The sequence below is a fragment of the Etheostoma spectabile genome, chromosome 9 (assembly GCF_008692095.1).
Source record: "Etheostoma spectabile isolate EspeVRDwgs_2016 chromosome 9, UIUC_Espe_1.0, whole genome shotgun sequence".
NCBI classification, from domain to species: Eukaryota; Metazoa; Chordata; class Actinopteri; order Perciformes; family Percidae; genus Etheostoma; species Etheostoma spectabile.
The window spans coordinates 35,376,406-35,396,986 of NC_045741.1; the positions used below are offsets into that span (position 1 = coordinate 35,376,406).

General features: G+C 39.8%; 2 protein-coding genes across 4 annotated transcripts in view; one reads left to right on the forward strand and one right to left on the reverse strand.

Annotated features, from left to right (window-relative positions):
• The window catches only part of slc44a5b (solute carrier family 44 member 5b), a 35,487-nt gene extending 24,858 nt beyond the window's left edge, over positions 1 to 10,629 (forward strand). Inside the window, 19 exon segments of the mRNA XM_032526381.1 lie at positions 24 to 137; positions 1,861 to 1,921; positions 2,017 to 2,140; positions 2,580 to 2,590; positions 3,979 to 4,051; positions 4,327 to 4,439; positions 4,656 to 4,787; positions 5,054 to 5,101; positions 5,104 to 5,152; positions 5,626 to 5,718; positions 6,156 to 6,243; positions 6,501 to 6,763; positions 6,982 to 7,076; positions 7,169 to 7,272; positions 7,394 to 7,467; positions 7,675 to 7,745; positions 8,275 to 8,363; positions 9,210 to 9,294; positions 9,597 to 10,629. Of these exon segments, the coding sequence (XP_032382272.1) occupies positions 24 to 137; positions 1,861 to 1,921; positions 2,017 to 2,140; positions 2,580 to 2,590; positions 3,979 to 4,051; positions 4,327 to 4,439; positions 4,656 to 4,787; positions 5,054 to 5,101; positions 5,104 to 5,152; positions 5,626 to 5,718; positions 6,156 to 6,243; positions 6,501 to 6,763; positions 6,982 to 7,076; positions 7,169 to 7,272; positions 7,394 to 7,467; positions 7,675 to 7,745; positions 8,275 to 8,363; positions 9,210 to 9,294; positions 9,597 to 9,712 (1,803 nt within the window). The 3' untranslated portion in view covers positions 9,713 to 10,629.
• Positions 10,630 to 14,129: 3,500 nt separating this feature from the next.
• Positions 14,130 to 20,374, reverse strand: LOC116695853 (LIM/homeobox protein Lhx8). Of its 3 annotated transcripts, none has more exons than XM_032526379.1 (9): positions 20,184 to 20,374; positions 19,443 to 19,520; positions 18,507 to 18,632; positions 18,185 to 18,306; positions 17,332 to 17,549; positions 16,693 to 16,796; positions 15,948 to 16,043; positions 14,886 to 15,075; positions 14,130 to 14,294 (listed from the first exon to the last, which is right to left on the reverse strand). In XM_032526379.1, the coding sequence occupies exons 1-9, from the start codon at positions 20,256 to 20,258 to the stop codon at positions 14,218 to 14,220; spliced, it is 1,086 nt and encodes a 361-aa protein (XP_032382270.1). In that variant the 5' UTR covers positions 20,259 to 20,374; the 3' UTR covers positions 14,130 to 14,217. The 3 variants fall into 3 exon arrangements, with proteins under 3 accessions (XP_032382270.1, XP_032382269.1, XP_032382271.1); XM_032526378.1 differs by having other exon boundaries at positions 17,332 to 17,552; positions 20,184 to 20,373; XM_032526380.1 differs by lacking the exon at positions 19,443 to 19,520 and having other exon boundaries at positions 17,332 to 17,552; positions 20,184 to 20,373.
• Positions 20,375 to 20,581: the final 207 nt, after the last annotated feature.

The following is a 20,581-nucleotide window of genomic DNA, read 5'->3' on the forward strand; positions in this document are numbered from 1 at the left end:
AGGATGTGTTGTGTCTCCTCCAGCTTTGTGTCTCCAAGTGCCCTGACAGATTCTCAACTCTCCTGGATGCGTGGAATACCAACAACTGGCAGTATTACAAGCAATTCTGCAAGCCAGGCTTTGAGATTAGCAGTAAGGTGAGAGGACCGTGGTTAGTGGTCCGTTTTGTTTTTTTTGCAGACTAGATGAAAATGCATTTATTGAACCCCATGCCTCTTCTGGATGCAATGCTTACTCACTATTGTTTTAAGACAAGGTCAGGTATGAAATATGTTTTGTATATGTTTTTTTTTTTTACCTTCTTTGGGCAGGTGTTGTACATGGCTCTACTGTACATGTCCCCAGAAGGGTCCCTTCACTTTTTGAAAATATAGTTGTATAAGAATATGTTTTTAAACAAAAGTAATCCATTTTCAGATTTTATCACTTTTATCTGTACAGTGGTTCTGATAAAGAGCTCATTTGAATGTGTTTTGAGAGACTGCTGGAAGTGAGCTAGCTGTCACTGATGCGCATCGCAATGACGGAGGCCCGGTGGGGTGTGAGAACCAGAAAGTGAGGTGGTGTGTGGGAGCACCTAACAGCTCAGTCACACTTTTTGAACGCAGTCATTTATTTCCCCTCCCACATCATTCCGTGTATGACAGTGTTACAGCAGACACGATTTAATCAAACATTGTTTCATCTGACTTCTTTGATCTTCAGGAATAATAATATTAATAATGCCAACACTACAATCACCGGAAATTAAACATTGCTTGAGTAAGATCTATGAGATTGTTTTTATTTTGAAAATAGGAAACTCTTTTCAAAAACATACTGATAATATACAAGTGACTGGTAATTATTTTGTTCACAAGACTAAACTGCGAATCTGTTGTAATAGAGTATTTAATAAGTGAGAACCTACGTCAACGGCTTATTAAGTGTGAGTTCAAATCAGTTGTCCATAAGACAATTTATAAATGGGCTGCCAGGCACACAAGACTTTACACTAATACAGAAACCTACAGGACAGATTTAGCTAATTATTGAGGCCATCATGTCCTCCAAGCCTTCAGACAAGGGTGCAATTTCATTTATTCTAGTAATAATCTCCAGGTTGGATGGCCTTTCCTTGTCTAAAGTCAAAAATTGCGTGGGAACAGGAGATTCAGGCAACTATCGATAAGGAGACCTGGGCTAAGATATTGGGAAGAGTTCACTCCTCATCGATGTGTGCTCTACACTCTCTGATTCAAATTCAATTCTTGATTCAATTCAGTTGCCTTTACGACCCTTCTTGCACATCTCACTGTTGAAGTGGAAGGATGCTGCCCCGCCCTTAGTCTCCCACTGGATAAGGGATGTGTTTTTTAATCTGAAGCTTGAAATAAATCAGATGTACACTACGAGGCTCTGAAAAGAAATGTATCAAAGTCTGGAGATCTTTTTATGACTTTTTTCTGATAACCCCTTCCACACTGGTACAGGAATAAATGATCAAATGATCATGTCTTACCCTTAATACACACCTGGATGTGACTCTTGACTTTCCAGGACCGGACATGCTGCCTCTGTTTCACCGCCTATTGGGCCTTGATGTCTTTTCACATTTCAAAGTCACTGTGCAATACTAAGTGCCTTGCTTTTGCATTGTTTACGCTGTGGGGGGGGGGGGGGGGATGTTTGATGCAGGGTGAGAATGTTGTATGTGAAAAATGTAAAATTCAATAAAAAGAACTATGAAGAAGGACAGATTTAGATAATCAACGGAAAGATCAGAAAAGGCCCTCCACACCGTCTCTTAACTATAATAAATGCTAAAATAAATCTCTTGTTTTCAATTGTTGAATCATTGTCTCCTTATTTCCCTTTCAGTCAGTTGGAGAAGTCATACGGGATGAAGACTGCCCGTCTATAATTGTGCCAAGCAGACCTTGTGAGTCAATTTGAGTAACTGTGAACACAGTAACACACAGTAGCTCACTATTTGTTTGCCAAGCCACTAAAAACAAAACTAAAAATGTGTTTCAGTCCTTCAGCGGTGCTTCCCTGATTTCATTACAAGAAATGGAGTTTTGATGGTAGCCAATCAGACCATCTTCAAAGACGGTGACAACAACCAGAGAAGTGTCAACGACCTAAAAGATGCTGCCAAGTAAGTTCTGCTTCCCTGCAACGTGACTCTTTAACCTTGTTGTTCAACCAATTACGTTATGTAACTAAAAAGACATGTACATTAGATGGAGAATGGGAATTCTTGCTGTAGTAAAAGAATATGCAAAAATCATTTACCCTGTAAAATAAAGTGTTTTAAAACTGTTATACTGTCAATAGGGCTGCCAGCTCGGCACCCAGAGAGCTCTGGACAGATATTTCAGGGTAGGACAAGTGGGCATGTCTGCTGACATCACTGATGCCCAGGAATGTGTCCAACCACATTCAAAGTCATTTGCATGTTTCTTGCATGAAAATGTAACTTACCCTCAAGTTCAAGAGTAGAACTTCAGGAGTACCTACAAGCTTACAGCAGCTGCTTTGTAAATCTACGCACTCAACATTTTAATGGGCTGAGTAAGCTTTAAACTTCGGATAAGCGGGGAATCATGTATTTAAACCAGCGAGCTGATATTATAGACATACATGATTCTGTGTTTGCTGTGATCACCTTTTTGTTTGAATGGCCCTAAAATATAATGTGCTTTTAATGCTTTTCTTTCTGTTGCAAAGTAACTGCCATGCAGCAAGGAGTGGAAAGGTCTCAGAAAGGATTTTTTTCAGCTTTGTCTCCGCTGTAGCCAGTAGCTTTGTGTGGACTAACCCTCCCTCTTCATCATGAACAATTTGCTCCTGTGTCCTTCCACCTGCAACAGTGGACAGGGATTTAGGACAGATTAACACAATTGTTTGTGGCATACATCTACTTCCAAACATCCAGCCATCTACTACTTTGAGTGTCAAACAACATAGAGAGTGTTGTGGTGCCCCCTGGTGGTCATTAGGGTTTACTCCCTTGCTCTAGAATGAATACAGGTTTGCATAACAGGGCTGGATATGATCCAAACTGTTGTACTTAGACAGGGTTTCAGTGACCTTTTAGTGATCTGATGTAGAACTTTTCATTATATGGTTGGTTCACAGCTTTCACAGCTATCCCTCGGCAATGTTAGGTTGTCCTCTTTCCCTCCTCTGTCTGTACTTTAGAGATGCATCTGAGTCATAGGACAGGGTATATGCAGTCAAACTTTGCAGTAGTCATGTTCTGATATTGCCACAAGTCTTGTAGTTATATTTTCCCTGTGGAGACTCAACACTAGAGTGTGTTTGTGATTTCCCTTTACTATAGAGGTCCTTAAACACGCTGATAGAATTAGACAAAAATATGGTTTCATGCTCAATCATTTGTCTTTGGTTGAGATTTTTTTTAAATAAAATTTAAAGATTAATTCAGGTGACAACTAAAAGTATTTTAGCATTTTAAGCATTTTAAGCACTTTTTTTGGTTATCAAGCACTTTGCCTGTACAGTGTACAGAAACATATGGGTTATTGATCTGACACATCCATTAATATGTGCTATTCCACTAGGTGCTCCTATCACATCCAGTAACACGCTGCTATACCATTTACCGCCATACTGAAGGTACTATTGCTCCATAGCGCTTCAGTAACACTAATGCTGTTTTGTGGCTTCTGGATATGAAACTTAGAATAGTTTTCTTAAGTCCCTCATAACCCAATAAGTAGGTCTCAAAACCTGAGAATATCAAAAGCATTTTGAAACTGTATTCATCTTTGTTCCATAGTAGGAGCATATAAAGATAAATAAAGTGTCAAGATGTTTTTGAGAAACCCTAGAAATTAAGTTATTAGACACAGTAACACAAATCTGTCACAGTCCTTCTCCATATCCTTATGAAATCCCTTTTTTGACACCTTGTCTCTTTCCCACTCCTTCCAATCTTACCTTGTTACTCCATCACAGAGGTATCGCCAGCCTTGCTGAATGCCAAAGAAGTTGGCATGAAGATCTTTGAGGATTATGCAAATTCTTGGAACTGGATCCTCATGTAAGTATACGCTGTGGCTTTTTGGGATTTTGGTGTATTCCCTTTTTTTTATTGATTTTGTGCTTCTGTGGGTAGAGAATCAGAATCTGTGCTCCATCAGTGAAATAGATGACGTCATAACTACTTGGAATTTACAACAGTAGGCAATTTTAAATTGCACTTGATACATTCCTATTTTCAAAACGTCTTTCTGAATGAATTCTCAAGATCCAGATTTGTTTCTTTAGCTGTCAAATGCTTGTGAGTTCCCAGTATGCATGTTTGTGTTGTTGCAGTGGTCTGGTTATAACCATGGCGGTCAGTCTGGTCTTTATCTTGCTGCTGCGCTACACTGCTGGCGTGTTCCTGTGGCTCATTGTCTTCAGTGTGATCACTGCGATCGGCTACGGTGAGTATTCCCCGTAGACGGATACCTCCCATTGCCAGTGGCTACTGTACTCATGGTACCCATGTTAGAGATGTTGCCCACGTGTTTTACATATGACTTTCTCACCTAGCTTGCCATTAGCTGTTGTCATGGAAAACTGGCAGATTTAGATTTGTCTTACCTTGTTGCATCCTTTCTTGGCTTTTATTCTTTCTCTCTGCTTCTCTGTGTCCCCAGGTATCTGGCATTGCTATTGGGAGTACAGCACATTGAGCGGGAAGCCAGGCGCTAATATCACCATCTCTGATATCGGCTTCCACACAGACTTGAGCATTTTCCTTCAGCTCAGACAGACGTGGCTTATCTTCAGTATGTTGTCATCCACTATCATACATTTACCTCACACTTTAGATTTTATTATGTGAACCCAAACCCTTATAGCCACAGTGCAGTTTGCTCAACCGTGTTATATAAACAACATTTTTCCATCCCTGTAGACTTGAGGTTTTGAAAAGGAAACCTTCTGGAGCAAATGCTAGCACAGTGATTTAAATCTTTTTTTAACTTGTGTAAAACCAATATAAAACATGTTTGTTGTATGTGCATTGACTAATAATAAAACATTTCTTTTGTAGTGATCTGTCTTTCTGTGATTGAGGCCATCATTGTGGTTCTGCTGATATTTTGAGGACAAGGCTGCGCATCGCTGTTGCTTTATTGAAGGAGGGAAGCAGGTAAGGATAAAAGCTCTGTTGATTACTTGAAAATGAAATAGTGTTTTTGAATTATGTTTGTATGCACTACCGGTCAAAAGTTTGGGGTCACTTAGAAATTTCCATTTCACTCCATTATAGACAGAATGCCAGCTGATCTGTGTGGGTGGCTGAACTATAATGCAATATCTACATTGACCATTATCAGCAACCATTCATCCAATGTTCCAAAGGCACATTCCGTTTACTAATCTGACATAATTTTAAAAAACTAACAGAGAAAACATTAGAGAACCCTTTTGCAATTATATAAACACATAATGTAATCTGAAAACAGCTGCCCTGGTTAAAAAAAAACAACATGCAACTGATCTTAGCTGGTATTCTGTCTATAATGGAGTGCAATGGAAGTTTCTAAGTGACCCTAATCTTTTGATTGGTAGATGGGAAACAGAAAAATGAATAAAAGTTGTTTTTATCTTTCTTGTTTTTAGGGCCATCAGCTACATCATGTCCACTCTCTTCTACCCAATCATCACCTTTCTCCTTCTGGCCATCTGCATTGCTTATTGGGTCGTCACAGCAGTGTATCCTTCAACCTGCTGGTTTCGTCGATCAACTCTTTCATTCAAAGAATTCTACTGCGTTCATCCAGTCTGCAGTAGTTTAAACACTACATCAACTTTATTAGGATTATCTGCAATATCATATAAAAAAAAATCAATTAGTAAACACAGTGCAACAGTGCAATGGTGTAGTTGATGTAGTTGTAGAAAATGGGTAGGGCTTTTTTTTCAATTGGTGCTTTGTTTTTGTTTTTTAAAGCAAAATGGGAACAAGCATGTGTTCTTGTGTCTCAATAAATTGTTTAACATAGACCTAGGCTTGTTATGCCTGGAGAAACAAGAGGACTCTGTGTAAGTAGCACACAACTGAAGTATTAAAACAAAACTGAGTGTGTTTTCAGGGATTGCTGTGTGGAAGAAATATCTCTTGGTGTTGCCCTTAACTGGTTTGACCTCAGCTTCTTAGCATCATCTGGTAATGCAGTCTACAAGGTTGCTCCTGCTGACGATAAATGCATGTATGCCAACCTCACATGCAGTCCAAAGGTTAGTCGTTATAGCGGTGTCACAGCTTCTTCTTATTGCCTACAAGTAAAATCTAATAGCTGAGCGTGACTTTTTAAAATCTAATGCTGATGTAAATAGAGTTCACGTTAGTCACTGATGCTTAAAAGTCACACCAGTGTTTTTCTTTGAGTAGTTTAGCTTGTTTTTAGTTAAGTGTAAAAGTACTTAAGCAAATCTTAGATCATGATACTCTTATCCGACTACACATCCAGATCAAATCTGTTGCTTTCTTTCAGACGTTCAATCAAACCAATATTACCAAACTGTGCCCCGGGTCACAGTGCATGTTTGCCTTCTACGGTGGAGAAAGTGTGTACCATCGCTACATCCTAGTCCTCCATGTGTGTAACCTGTTTGTGTTCCTCTGGCTGGTCAACTTTACCATGGCGCTGGGCCAGTGTGCCCTGGCTGGGGCCTTCGCGTCCTACTACTGGGCCCTGAAGAAGCCAAACGACATCCCTGCATGCCCCCTCTACTCTTCTTTCAGCCGAGCCATACGGTAGGGAGCTGTAACAAACCACCATTGTCCATGTCAAAGTTAAGCTGTCCACTGCTGTACTCATATTTCTTCACTCTTAAAAAGACCGATATGAATAAACATCCATGAACGACAGGATCAAAAGAAAGGATTTCTCAATACATGCATCTATTGAATCAACAAAGAATCTATTTAAGTGTTAAAATGTCTAATGCACCATTTGGTTTCTGGCGTCACAGTTACCACACAGGTTCTCTTGCCTTTGGTTCTCTGATCCTCTCTGTGGTCCAGATGTTCCGAATTGTTCTGGAGTACCTGGATCACAAACTGAAAGGTAAGCTGTAACTCTTATATAACACTAACTAACCTTAATCTTTACACAATTTATTTTCAATGGGATGTTGATGACTGATGATATTTTCCCAGGTTCTCAAAATGCATGCACTCGATTCATGCTTTGCTGCCTCAAATGCTGCTTCTGGTGCCTGGAACATTTCATCAGGTTTATAAACAGAAACGCATACATTATGGTGAGTTACGAGAAATCGACATGGATCATTTTATTGCCAGTATCTGTTCGCAGTTCAGTCTTTAGTTGAGCTGGCTTGTGCCTCAATGCTTGATCACTCTCTACTTTTCTCTCACAAACAGATAGCAATATATGGAAAGAACTTCTGCACCTCTTCCAAGGATGCTTTCTTTCTCTTGATGAGGAACGTTATAAGGTAAGGCCTTATCTTGTAGGTCTGTGTCAGATCCATGCGTCTAAAAGAGATCAGACTGCACTGACTTGCTGCTAAGTCACACTCCGTTAACATGCAAGGCTAAGAAAAATAAAAGATCATTAGCCTACTCATGTATTTAATGCTGTGTGTGCACTTTTTGTGACTCTGTCTCTCCTCCACTCTGGCTTTTCTCTGCCTCCTCTTTAGGGTGGCTGTCCTCGACAAGGTGACAGACTTTCTGCTCTTCTTGGGAAAACTGCTTATTTCAGGAAGTGTTGGTGAGTTTTATGCCACTCGCAGTCTGTAATGTTATCTTTAATCTGTAAAGTTGGATGATAAATCTTCTCACTCCCAGTTTTTTTTTGCCATGCACATACTTAATTTCCACTCAGTTTGTGTCATTCTAAGTTGACATTTACCATTGCACATGTTTTCTGCCGGTCTGTGAAAAAATATAAGTCTCTTTAGGAGGCCTTAAATTCAGTTCAAGTAATGAGAACTTACTTTAAACATAAATTCAAATTAATCCTAGAAGTTACCCTTACAAATCCCTGTACATCAAAAATAGTGTGCTATTTGTCCTTTTATATTCACTTATGTAAGATGTATTGATCTAAATGTGTTTGTTTGTAAACCGGTAATTTTCCCCTTTCAACCAATTTAAAAAGTATCTTAGAATAAACAATGCTGCTTGATTTGTCAAAAATCTCTTATGTTTTTAATGTTTGATCTTAAATGATTTATTAAGTAACCTTTTTTAAAGGATTGGACAAGAAATTAAACTCCCATGCTTTTTATGTTTTCCAGGTGTTCTTGCATTTTTCTTCTTCACACATAAAATACCAGTCATTCAAGGGGACGCGCCATCCCTAAATTACTGCTGGGTCCCCCTTCTGGTAAGGAATTTAAAATGTGGACTTTTCAATGAGTAACTGTACCAGCAAGAACGACTAAATCAATTCTCTTCGGGAGGTTGAGGTATGTCTGTATTCTGACTTGAACGATTCACTGTGCACATGAAAGATTGCATCCAGATGCTCAGAGTTACTTTGATTGATTCAAAACCTTCCTTTTAGTATAGTGGAAAACCATTCCTCTGTTTTACGTCTCTGGCTCAGTCTTCAACTTTGAATAGAGAGCTCCTGGTTTACTCCTCAACGCAGCGGGCCCAGGTTCAACTCCGACCTGCGGCCCCCTTTCTCTTCCCTTTCATTTCTTCAGCTGTCCTGTCAATAAAGGCCTAAGAAATTCCCAAAAGATAATCTTAAAAAAATGCAGCAGGAACATTAAATTGGCAAATATATTAAATGAAATTCTTCTACTTTTCTCAGCGAATATACCAGTACAATATGTATATAGCTTATCTTGTGCCTTTTACATTTGTCACATTTTTGCACACAGATGACACTGATTAAATTGAATAATTCAGAATGAATTTAAAATGTAGCCTTCTAAGTTTGTAAGTAGTTTGTGGCATAGATCAATGCTCATTGGGTGCACACTTTGTTTTTTTTTGTCTTAATTGTGGAAAGTTGCCTTTAACACCATTTCAGTTCTTTAGATCAGATTGCATAGATTGTTGCACAAGGTAATTAGTTTTTTTGAAGGCTTAGTGGTAATTATATTCTTGATGTTTTTGGTGGTTGCTGGAATGCAGATTGTAGTTCTCGCATGATAGAACAGACTTTCAGAATAGATGTTGACAGTATAGCATACTGACTTCAACCTGTTGTTTCTTTCAGACGGTGATATTTGGATCCTACATGATTGCACATGGCTTTTTAAACGTCTATGCCATGTGTGTGGACACGCTGTTCCTGTGCTTTTGTAAGTCGGCTGGTTGTTTCATTACTTTACATGACACAGTGTGAGAACATGACTTGTACCAATCACTGCTAATATGGTTAAAAATGAAATGCCTGTCAGCAGCTGAAAATAACTCTTTTCTGCTTAAAAATGGGCTCTTAATGACAACGAAAACAAATTCCTGCTCATTCAGCTCTTTAATTGCTGCATGACCTTTTTGAATATTTCTCTCTAAGTCTTTGCTTTGCTTTCTCTTTCTGGCTTTCACTCTGTCTGCTATTCCTGCTCCTCCTGTCTTCTGCTGTGCTGGAACCTGGTCTCAGGTGAAGACCTAGAGAGGAATGATGGTTCCTCTTCCAGGCCCTACTACATGTCTCCTGGCCTGCACAAGATCCTGCGCAAAGGAGAGGAGGGTGCCAAATTATGCGCTGCCTCTTGAGCGATGTGCAGCCCTATTTACTGCTACCATAACTGTTGACTCTCTCACTCACTTCTCCATAGCTACTGTATGTGTTGGGGTCTGGACATTTGAGAGCGAGTACTGTAGGGCTAAACATCAAAATTGGATGCATCCCAGCCTGGTCAGGACATGAAAGGACATGCTTTTACTTCGGTTCCTCCCAGAAAAGGCATGGGCGACTAGAAAAGACCAGTTTCCTCACTCTCTTGAGTCAACTCAGATACTTGCCTTTTTTTCTGCCACGCTTGTTTTCTTTTTTCTTCTCTGTATTCTCTTCTGACCTCTGCCTTACTGAGAGGGTACATGCTAACTCGCAGGACGGACGCACAGGCTAAGATGAATATGACATGAGCATTTTTACCCAAACAAACATAAGGACCTTAAGATGTACATATGCCACTGATGGACTATGTATGGCATAAGTCTTTAATATAAAAAGTGGTGGACCTATGGGGCACACCTCTTGTCGCACTTTGGTCTTCTAGTGTAAAATCATGTTTTGTATGCACTTTCACATGTGGGAAAAGAACCATGTGATTTATTTCTTCTGTCAAGCATGATTATTTTGCTGGCTGTTGATATTTACCATTGGCTTTATATGTTGCTTTGATCCACCGTATTTATACTTACACAGATCCAAAAATGGTGTGTATTTCTGCACTTAGCAAAACCGTTTTCTCTTATTTTACATAATTATAAAAAAGAAAAGACGGTCACACTCATTTCAAAGTTTCCATTATAAAGATCAGCTCTATAAACCAGACAGAGACTTTGTGGGAGGTTAAGACTTTAAAATACACTTTATTGATTTTTGCTTACGATTTGAATAGAACCTGACAGTTTTCAGGACACTTCTGAATGCAGCCACTAGTTTATGTGCCTAGTTGTGAAAAAAAAAAAGAAATTGTTCCTCTTATTCTGTGGTTTTAGACCTTACTCCAGGAAACTTTTTGCGATACAGTTTATAAAAGGATGTCAAAGCCATTTTTGGTAAATTTTTTTATTGGATGCTTCAAATGTATTGCTGTTTTAATACTAAGTATAATACACGCATCTATCTGGAGGTTATGTGTTCTTTTTGTATAGGAGAATTTTTTCAATCAATGAAATCCAATGAAAATGTGAATCTTTTTTTTTTTTTTTTTTTTTTGAATAAAGGTAAATGGATTACGTTTTGTCCAGTGCAATTTCCATCTCCGTTTTTAACATGTTGCTACTGCTGCCTCCTAGTATGGGATCTGGAGGCGAACGACGGCTCTCCCGCCCGGCCCTTCTACATGAACAAAACCTTGAGGAACATCCTCAACAAGAAGAACGTCAAGACGACGAGCAGGAAATAGAGAGAAGACGAAAGGTGGGGGGAGAAGAAAGACTTCAGGTCATGTACCAAGGAATGGTACAAGCCCATGTGGCGTTAAATACTTTGCCAAATGTAATTTACACAAGTTGCAACTGTGCACTATAATGAGCAAACCTCTAATAATTAGATTCCCACATGCTCATAAGTTATGAACTTGATAGTCAAAACAAGTCTAGGTTTGAAAGGTGTACGAAGTCGCACCAAGTTCTTGTAAATATTTCATTTTTTATTTTATTGTTATAACTGAATATATATATATATATATATATGTGTGTGTGTGTGTGTGTGTGTGTGTGTGTGTGTATACTTTTTACAGCCACGGTCGTACTACACAGTAAGTTCCTATTGGAACGATTGATTTCTTTCTTTTTGATTGTGGTAGACATCAGCTGTTTTTGCTCCCAATCTGTTGTAGTTGCCCCTTCTTACCACTTGGTGGCGCCAGTCATTAGTAGACGTCTTATGTCGACTCTTGTTGAGGTGGGTGTGAATGCACTGCTGATTGAACTAGTTTTTCCATGAAATGGTCAAACTTCAGCTCATCCGTGTATTGTGTTATCACAATATTTTTTGAACCTCCCATTGTCTCACATTGAGAAACGTATTTGCCACTCATCGTCCACTGTTTGCATATTTAATTCCCAAGGACATAATGGCACAGCAGTTCAAAGTGCTTCACTCTTTAAGTGCCTTCTTCTTAGAATTGCCACATTGAGTGTCTAATTGCATCCTGGTGCTACCATTGGTTACTTGAAGTTTATTTTTACATAGTTTATTTGAAGAAGCTTCTTTGATTATTAAAAAAAAAAAAATCTTGTTATAGGGATAGTCAGCAGCCAGTGACAGGTTTCCAGATGTTAGGGTTTTAATGGAAGGTGACGTGGAAGGATGTGTGTGTCCAACCAGCAAAGAATGCAAAACATGAAGGTCTTACTCATGTCCTTACCGTGCTCTTAAAGTCATACTTCCCCAAAAGTATCTTATCAGTATTAACGAGTCCCCTCCTTTTTAAAGGAGGTTTTAATGGCTGTAAAAAAGTGTCTTCCATTACACAGAACAGTGACTGTGGTCATCATGATGTGATGTGAATTACAACACTAGTAAATGCTTCCCCCACACCTAAATATGGCTTAATATGAGGCTTGTGTTTGTCACATGTACTTTACTTTAATGAAAGCAATATCTGACAAACACATATACAACTAACTGCACAAGCTACAAGCGCAGTATATTTAGCCGTTCCCACAAAACGAGTGTCTCAAACAGACTGGACATCTGATGGAGAGCAGAGAAGTTTGTCTAAGCTGCTGAAGAGGTTTTAGATTTTTTTTATGATCATTTTTAGATTTATTCCGTAGTATAACGACCACACTCCTGCAAAGGATAAAGGTTCATGATCTGGGTAGAGTATCCCCTTAATTCTGAAGATTATTGAACGAAACAGCAGAGCAACATTTCTTACTCCTTTCTAAAGTATATCTCTGGCATCAGACAAAGCGTTCATGTCGAGGTCAGTTTGCCTGATTGTTTGTGTTACTGGTGAGCCAGTAATGTGGATACAGTTTTGATTAGTTGGTGAAATCCTGATATATATGTATATATATATATATATATTTTTTTTTTTTGTCTTGTCTGGAAGGTTTTCTCTGCAAAGTGAGTTATTCACAGGTTTGGGTGTGACCAGGTTGTTGGTAAAGTGACTGATAAAGAAATGCGTGACACAGCTGTTGCGAGTGATCACACACTGGGGCCATGTGTTCCACAGACACCAAACTTCTGATGAAGTTTTCTTTCTTTTTTTTCCCCTAAATGGATCTATGCACCACTTGGGATGATGCTCACCTTTAGAAGTCTTTGAGATGTGACTCATGCTTGGGAGTCTTTGTACCGTGTTTCTCAAACCTGAGAGCCTGCCCTCATGGTGCCTCAGTGACAGCACCGCCATGCTCACACGCCTCCTGCCGCCGTTTGAGCCGAACACGCTGGGACACGTACAACATAACCGTTCAGTAAAAGCAAAACAACTCTGCTTGTGTATCTGAAAGGAGAGAAATGATGCATGTAGTGCTCAGTGTGGCATATTACGCGTGTAGCATGAATGACAGTCTCCCAGTTTTTTTTATGTTCATACACATCAGTTTAATTTCTCATAAGGGTGAATGCTTAAGATCTGATAAGTGAAGTAAAAACTGTGTTTTCATATGCCTCCCCCCTCCCTGGCATGTCTGTAAATTAGATTCTTTTGGTCAACCACAGTCAACAAGTAGACACAAGTAAAACTGCTCTCCTTGTTAGAATGTGCGTGCGTCTCTTACCACAAACTTTTAAAAGTCAATCTCTGAAGATGCAGTGCTCAAACCTGTCGATACTCCAAACTGTTTATTTATTGTGGCTCATTTGTGCAGAAAGCTGACAGTAGAAACGCTCCATATATTTATTTACAGTAAAGATTGCATGTGTGTTTTTAACAGAATATATTGCCTTCAAATATAGATGTTTTTGTACTTCTGTTTTCATCAATAAATATTTTTTTCTACTATGCGTGTACTTTATTTCTAATTTCTAAACATGCACATAGAGGTCCTAACACTGCAGCATGTGAGCTGTCACTGGGGCTGACCAGCTATCTGTTTTCATTCATTCATCCCGGGTTTGTGAAATTAGACATTTATTTTCAAAACAGACTTCACATACAATAAATAAATAAAATTGCAATATACAAACACTGCTATACAAACAATTTCAAGTTCACCTTCATAATGGGTTGACATGGGGGGAGGGGGGGGGGGCTTTCACTTAGAGGAGCACGGTCAAACTGTGTCACCAACTACACAAACAAATATAAATCTATAATGTCGTGTCACAATCCAATGAGGTACAATAAAACCTTTCTGATTCCGCATTATACAGTACAACTTATAGTATCTGTTATGCTCTACCGTGAATTTAGTGTTTTCAAACAATGTCAACATTTAATGAAGTATACTGACAGCTGAAGTAAAGGAAATGTCTTATGGTTGGTTAAATTATTGTTACCATGGAAATCTGCATACTGCTGCTGCTAATGACGACCGCTCGTGTGCGTGCGTGCGTGTGCGTGTGTGTGTTGGGGGGGGGGGGGCACTCAGGCGTGAGACACAGGCAGGGAGGTCATGGTGTGGGCTGGCAGCAGCGGTTGAAACATGGATGGAGGGGAGTGGACTGCGGGCACACAAAGAGAAAGCACTTGAGTCATTAGAGCTAGCGTACATTTCATGAGCATAGTTTGTGGATAACCACATCATTTTAAATATGTATCATTCCAATTAGGTTTAGGTTAATCAATCAAATAGAAAAAAAAGATATCTTTGGATACATTATATTCTGAACTTTATATAGCAACCTCAAAAATCTCTATTTTTTACCTTCTGAAAACTTTAAATCCATTTCAATGTTCATCTTCCAACCTGATATTTTTGCAAAATCATATAGGCTCTCCTTTACCTTTTTGGAAGGGATTTTTTAAAATGACTTAAATATAATTGCAAATGAACCAATGTTTAAAGCCAATCACTAACGCAACTAGAAAAAGAGGGAGATAATGGGGCAACAACCATAGATATAAAATATTATAATGTTGGGGGCAACCTTTCTTAGTGCCGTTTTGTTAGTCAAAATACTCAGGGGGAAGTTCCATTTAAAGAAACCAGAACAATATAATATTTCAAATGTTAAAATAGGAATTTGACACATTTTTCATAGTAAGCAGCGAACCCCTGTAAACGGTATCATCGGGAAAAGGCCGGTGCTCACTGTCTATGAAGGAGTGCAGTGCAGAGAGCATTGATCCCTCCGGGCCTCCGTAAGCTGTGTACTGCAGCTCCTCGGGGGTCGGTGTGGGCTGCGAGAGGCGGCTGGCCTGCAGGGAGGTCAGGGGGGTGCTGGACGTGTGGTTGGGGCTCACGTGCTTCTTGTGGCGTGCTCTGCAGTTCTGGAACCACACCTGTTGAGCAACAGGACAAACGCCTTTTTGTAGGGATGCATTTCATGGTAACAAGCCATAAAAGAAGCACAAAACACAAAGATGAATACGTTGGGTAATTAAGTCAGCATTTATCGCTCTGCCAAGATATCGCTGTCAAGGAGTCACTTCTGCCTGTGGTAAAACCAGTGTCACTATCAAAACATTGTTAGCAATGGAAACTGGTTGAGGTCTCAACCAGTAATTTACATCTGTGTGTCACTGGAAAATCAGCTGATTCTATCCAATAGAATAGAGGAAGAAAAAAAGACGTGTTCTGGTTCTCACATGCAGCTTTTACCAGTGCTGGAAAGTAACTGAGTACAATTGCTCAATTACTGTATACTTAAGTACACATTTGAGCTGTTTTTACATTACTTGAGTTTCTATTTCATGCTGCATTTACTACTACATTCCAGAGGAAAACGTAGTACTTTAGACTCACTTGTCAACAATTACTAGATACTTTGGCAGTCCATATTTTGCATACATTTAAAACATCTTGCGAAATAGCTTTGGCTTTAACTGTGAGGCAGAATATAAAGTATAGCTTGACCTCAACCTCACCACTACTACACACCATTAAAATGCACAATAATCATAAACAAATAATATATGATGTGCAAACAATAAGTTGACTATTTGCGTTTCTTTTCTTTATTCTGCTGCTCAGTATAATTTTACACAATCGGGTATTATTTCATACAGATAAAAGCTCATTTGATGTTAGATTTGATGTTTTTCTTTTGGTTTTGTACATGGTTTATAAGCAGATAGTTAAGTCTAAACGTTTGCTTCTCTCTAAGTAGTAGGATTATTCGGTATATTCCATCATCCATATTCCCTTCACTGACCTGTATGACTCTCCGACTGAGGCCCGTCTGCTCCGCCAGTTTCTGCAGGGTTTGGGCATCTGGATTGTTGTCCTGAGCAAACTGGGCCTGCATCACCTGCATGTCCCGAGGTAAAAGACAACCCGTTAAATAACACACAGGCTCACGTTGTTGTTGTGTGAAGAGATGCACGTATTGACTGCTGTGTGGAGATTTGACCAGCATTTGGTTTTGTAAACATGTTTGTGGAAAAAAAATACTATTATTATGGTATCTCTCCATTAGTGCATGTAAAGGTACTGAGCATGTGTGTGTAATTCAGGCCTGTGTGTAATGTGCGTTATAACAACAGAGTGTAAATTGTAATTTCCCCTTGCGGGACTAATAAAGTATACATTATTACATTATTATTATTATTATTATTATTATTAAGTGAGGAAAAACTGTACAAAGTCAATTCAAAAACAAGCATCCTTGTTTCTGACATTGTACCTGCATCCCGTTTGTTTTGGGGTTTTTTAATAAATGCTGTACTACATTTGAGTTTATTCAAATGGACACCTGATTTTACTTTTACTGTGCATGCTAAACCTTTATTGCACACATTTGTAATTCAAATATCACTTTAAAGGAGGAGGCCAATGTTTTTGGCTCAGTTATTTTAGGTCAAAAATATAAGAATTCAGTGTTTTCCCCAGCAGAATTGTGTTGTGTACATGTGTGTGTTGGTCTGTGTGCCGTCTGTTATAAGAGGATGGAGGTGAACCTGCAGCTGGTCCGTGGTGAAGCTGGTCCGTGCTCTCTTGGAGGGTTTAGGCTGGTTAAGCTCCTGTTCAGTGGGCACAGCCCCGTCCATGTTAACACTGTTTCCTGCGAGAAGATTCTCACATTAAAAGATCTGGAAATATTTATCACAGAAAATCTACATTGCTTTGACGTGCAGCATTTTAAAATCAAAAGAAGAAAATGCAATAAACATATTTAAACCAAGCCTTTAAATAGTGGGGACAAGTTAACTTTGATTTAAAATAGATAACTATTCTCGGGACTTAATAGCCTATAAATGGTTTTTTTAAAGTGGATTTTAGGCCTTTTAATAATTTCCATATAGACCTAATTTCCTGATTTCATATCATTCTCTCAGCAGCTTGAAGTGAAAGGAATGACTCATTTTGAGTTTTGTCCTAAGTGATTATTTGAGCCTATTATTATTATTATTATTATTATTATTATTATTATTGTTGTTGTTATTGTTGGCAATAAGGGAAATAGTGTTTTTATGTCAAAATGTAACAAATCTGTTAAGTCTTGGAAGTACTTTAAGTAACTGTCCCGGCCTCTACAAAGTGCTGAAGTAATTAAAATAAGACTAATAAAATACCGGAGCATGGACCGAGTCTTTCACCTTTCTCCGCGGCCCGCTTGAGGTTGTCCAGCATGCAGTCGTAGTGGACCCGGCAGAGCACCTTCTCCTCCACCAGGGCGAACTCCTCCCCGGTGGACAGCTGTCTCTTGCAGGAGAAGCAGGCGAAGCAGGCCAGGTGGTAGACGTTGCCCTTGGCCCGGCGGACCCAGTCTGTGGAGTGGATGTTCCGGCCGCAGCACGCGCACCAGGTGCCGTATCTTCTGCAGGTGAACGTCACGGTGAGCAAGTTAGACACCCGCGTGCAGGAGCTGCCCGAGGGCATGAGGCTGACAGCAACGAACACGTGTTGATTTTCGGCCTTTTACTGACTGATGCCAATTTTTCTTTAAGCCAAGAACGAAATAGGCTAATTTAGTGTTCCCCCCCAGAATTAGCCTAGAATGTATACCTGCGCCACTGCAGGAAACCTCCGCTACAGCTACAGAGATAAAGTAGGCCCTGGTAAACTCAATTAAATGAATCAAAGAGTTATATCCTAATTAAAGTGACTCTAAACTTTAGTCTTTAGCGTTCTCCTAGTATAGTCACACAATATCTTACCCAATGATAACAACACTTAAAATCTGCATCTATATTTGTCTATCTTATATAGCCTATGTAAAGTTTTAGTTTGGAATTATTAACGGAATGTAGGCCAAACAATTAAAAATGTAAGAAATAAATATCTTTCCAAAGCAAGGTGACATGTCAAGTCCTGCGAGAATGTTTATTATCATATTTTTTTTGTCAACATTCCCCAATTTTCAATATGAAATACGTAGCCTAATTCTGACGTTGTCCAATCAATAATTTCGTTTCGGTAGCTCGCGCTGATAAATATCGCTGCACATACCTAAAGTAATCCAGTTTACAGAAAACTTCTTTTTCTTTGATGTAACAGCTCGTGTGGCTGCCAAGTGAAGTCTGGCACACGCTGCAGGAGAGACAACGCACATGCCAGCACAAGTCGTTAACCTAAAGCAGAGATGGGAGAAATTAGCAGAAGTCAATCAGGTCCACGTGAATACCAGCGCGAGCCTTAAAAAAAAACCCACAGAAATCCAAACGCAAACGAAGAAAATTACCCATAATCCAAAGTTAAAATAAAAACAGTCCTCGGAAGAAAATATAAATCTTGCACACACCACACACACAACAAAAAAAAAAGTTGTTACCTTTAATAAATATTTATCCACAATGTCCTCGTCGCAGCTCGCGCACACTGCTCTGCCTAAGAGAGGCGCAGAGGCCATCGCCTGCAGCGACGACGCGTCTTCATCCAGGACCTCCACCGACGCGCCCTGAAGGGGTCACACCTGCGGTTAGAAAAGGAAGGACGCAGTGCCCAGGGGCCACGCTGCAGCACAGCACGGGCCGCAGCTCACCTTCACTCTCACCAAACTGATTCTGTTCTATTACTGATAACTACTCTCTGCAGATTCTAAGTTTTCTGGCTCAGAAATAAAGATTTGTGACAGTGATGTATCTTAAAACACGTCACAATAAGCTCAGTTGACAGAACAAGCCGTGCAGCCGTTATCTCAAACCGAATGCCGATGTTCCATAGGCTATTCGTCACATTCGTGTTCTCCTTTTAATGTCCACAGACAACCAATATTAACCCTCGTGTTGTCCTCCCGGGTCAAAAACGGACAACAATGTGACATTTTTGTCCCTTTTTCAAACTTTTTTTTTTTTTTTAGTTTTCACTAACACCACCTTACTACCACTAGTTTTCCAGTACTTTTTGGAATTCATGGTCAATAACCCTCATTTATATAGAATTGTACCTAATATTTGCGTTAAAAAAAGTTGAAATTATGAATTATTTTGACTAATAACGTACAGATGAGTTTAGTCAGGAATGAAAGTGATCAATTGTATTGGCAAAGAGCGTTGTAAGGAATCCAATCCATCGTTTTGTGGTAATTTGGTAAAAAAGTAACCCGTATTTCAGATTTTTTTAAAGGGGTCAAATTTGACCCGAGGACAACAGGAGGGTTGAAAACGTGGGGGGGGGGGGGGGGGAAATGGCCTCTCGTTCATTCTCAACATGTTTTGGAGAATTAAAAAAAAAAAAAGTTTAAGCTACAACAATGAATAATTCCTACCATAATGTCTCTCCTGTCCTCAGTGCATGGGCCTAGCAGCTCTTCGTCTCCTTTGCAATCTTCACACATGACGAGAAGCTACGGCGGGAAGAGGATGGAGGTCTGTCAGACTGGCGCAGCTGCCTTAAATGCCCCCTGCTCCTTCCCATAAATATCATGCGTTTCACTTTTCACCATGACAACGCCGGCGATTACCAAAATGACATTTTAAAAGAGCGGGATAGACATTACGTACATAAACAGACAACACTTGAGCTAATACCCATCCTATGCGCATTATGTTCTTGAGATCCGCATTGGTGATTCAGCAACTGCTCGCGCGCGCGCGCGTGACACCGCCGACACGCCAATTCCACGTGTCAATCAAAAACAAAACAACACAAAACAGCGCGAGGTCTCGGGGAAAAGAGGCTTGATTTTTTTAATAACGGCAATTAAAAGGCTAAGTTCGCCACAAACGTCTACCCGGGGCAACCAAAAGGTGAAGAGGTCTCATTAACTACTTGAGTCTTTAATTGCAGAATTCAGGGAGGGGTAATTTGCGTCGACATTTCTTCAAATTGTGAAAATACTGTGCTGTCAGCGTGTGGAAGGCCGGCTTTAATGACAGACGGAAGCCCACTTTGATTTAATTGGCAAAGCAATTTGGCGTAATATTTAATTTCCGATACGGTCTATAGCCACACTGAGTCACACCTCAACCTGCCGAGTACACACACAGGCTGCACGTCTGGTACTCACCTCATCGTTGGACGATCCGTTCCCACTCTCGTTCACAACGCAGCACTCCACTTTTACTTCACTTTTCCAGCGCATGTCTGTCCGGGAGTGCGAAGCTTCCCACTTCCAAAGTAAAAGTGCTGTTAATCTTTCTTTCTCCTCCAGGATCCCTGTGTGTCTGTCGCTCTGCCCTGAGCTGTTTCAGAGGGCGGGTCATAATTCATATTTCCCTGTCCTCTGTGGCCGCGCCTCCCTTTGGAAATACACTTATTGTGAGGTTTTATGGGAGTTTGGGGGGGGGGGAGGGTGTCTAGTTGATATTTTTCAATTTGAGTGAAATAACACACAGGCAACATAATGCATTTTAATGGTAATAACCACAGGTGAAAGTAACTTTACTTGAGTGTTTGAATTAAAGG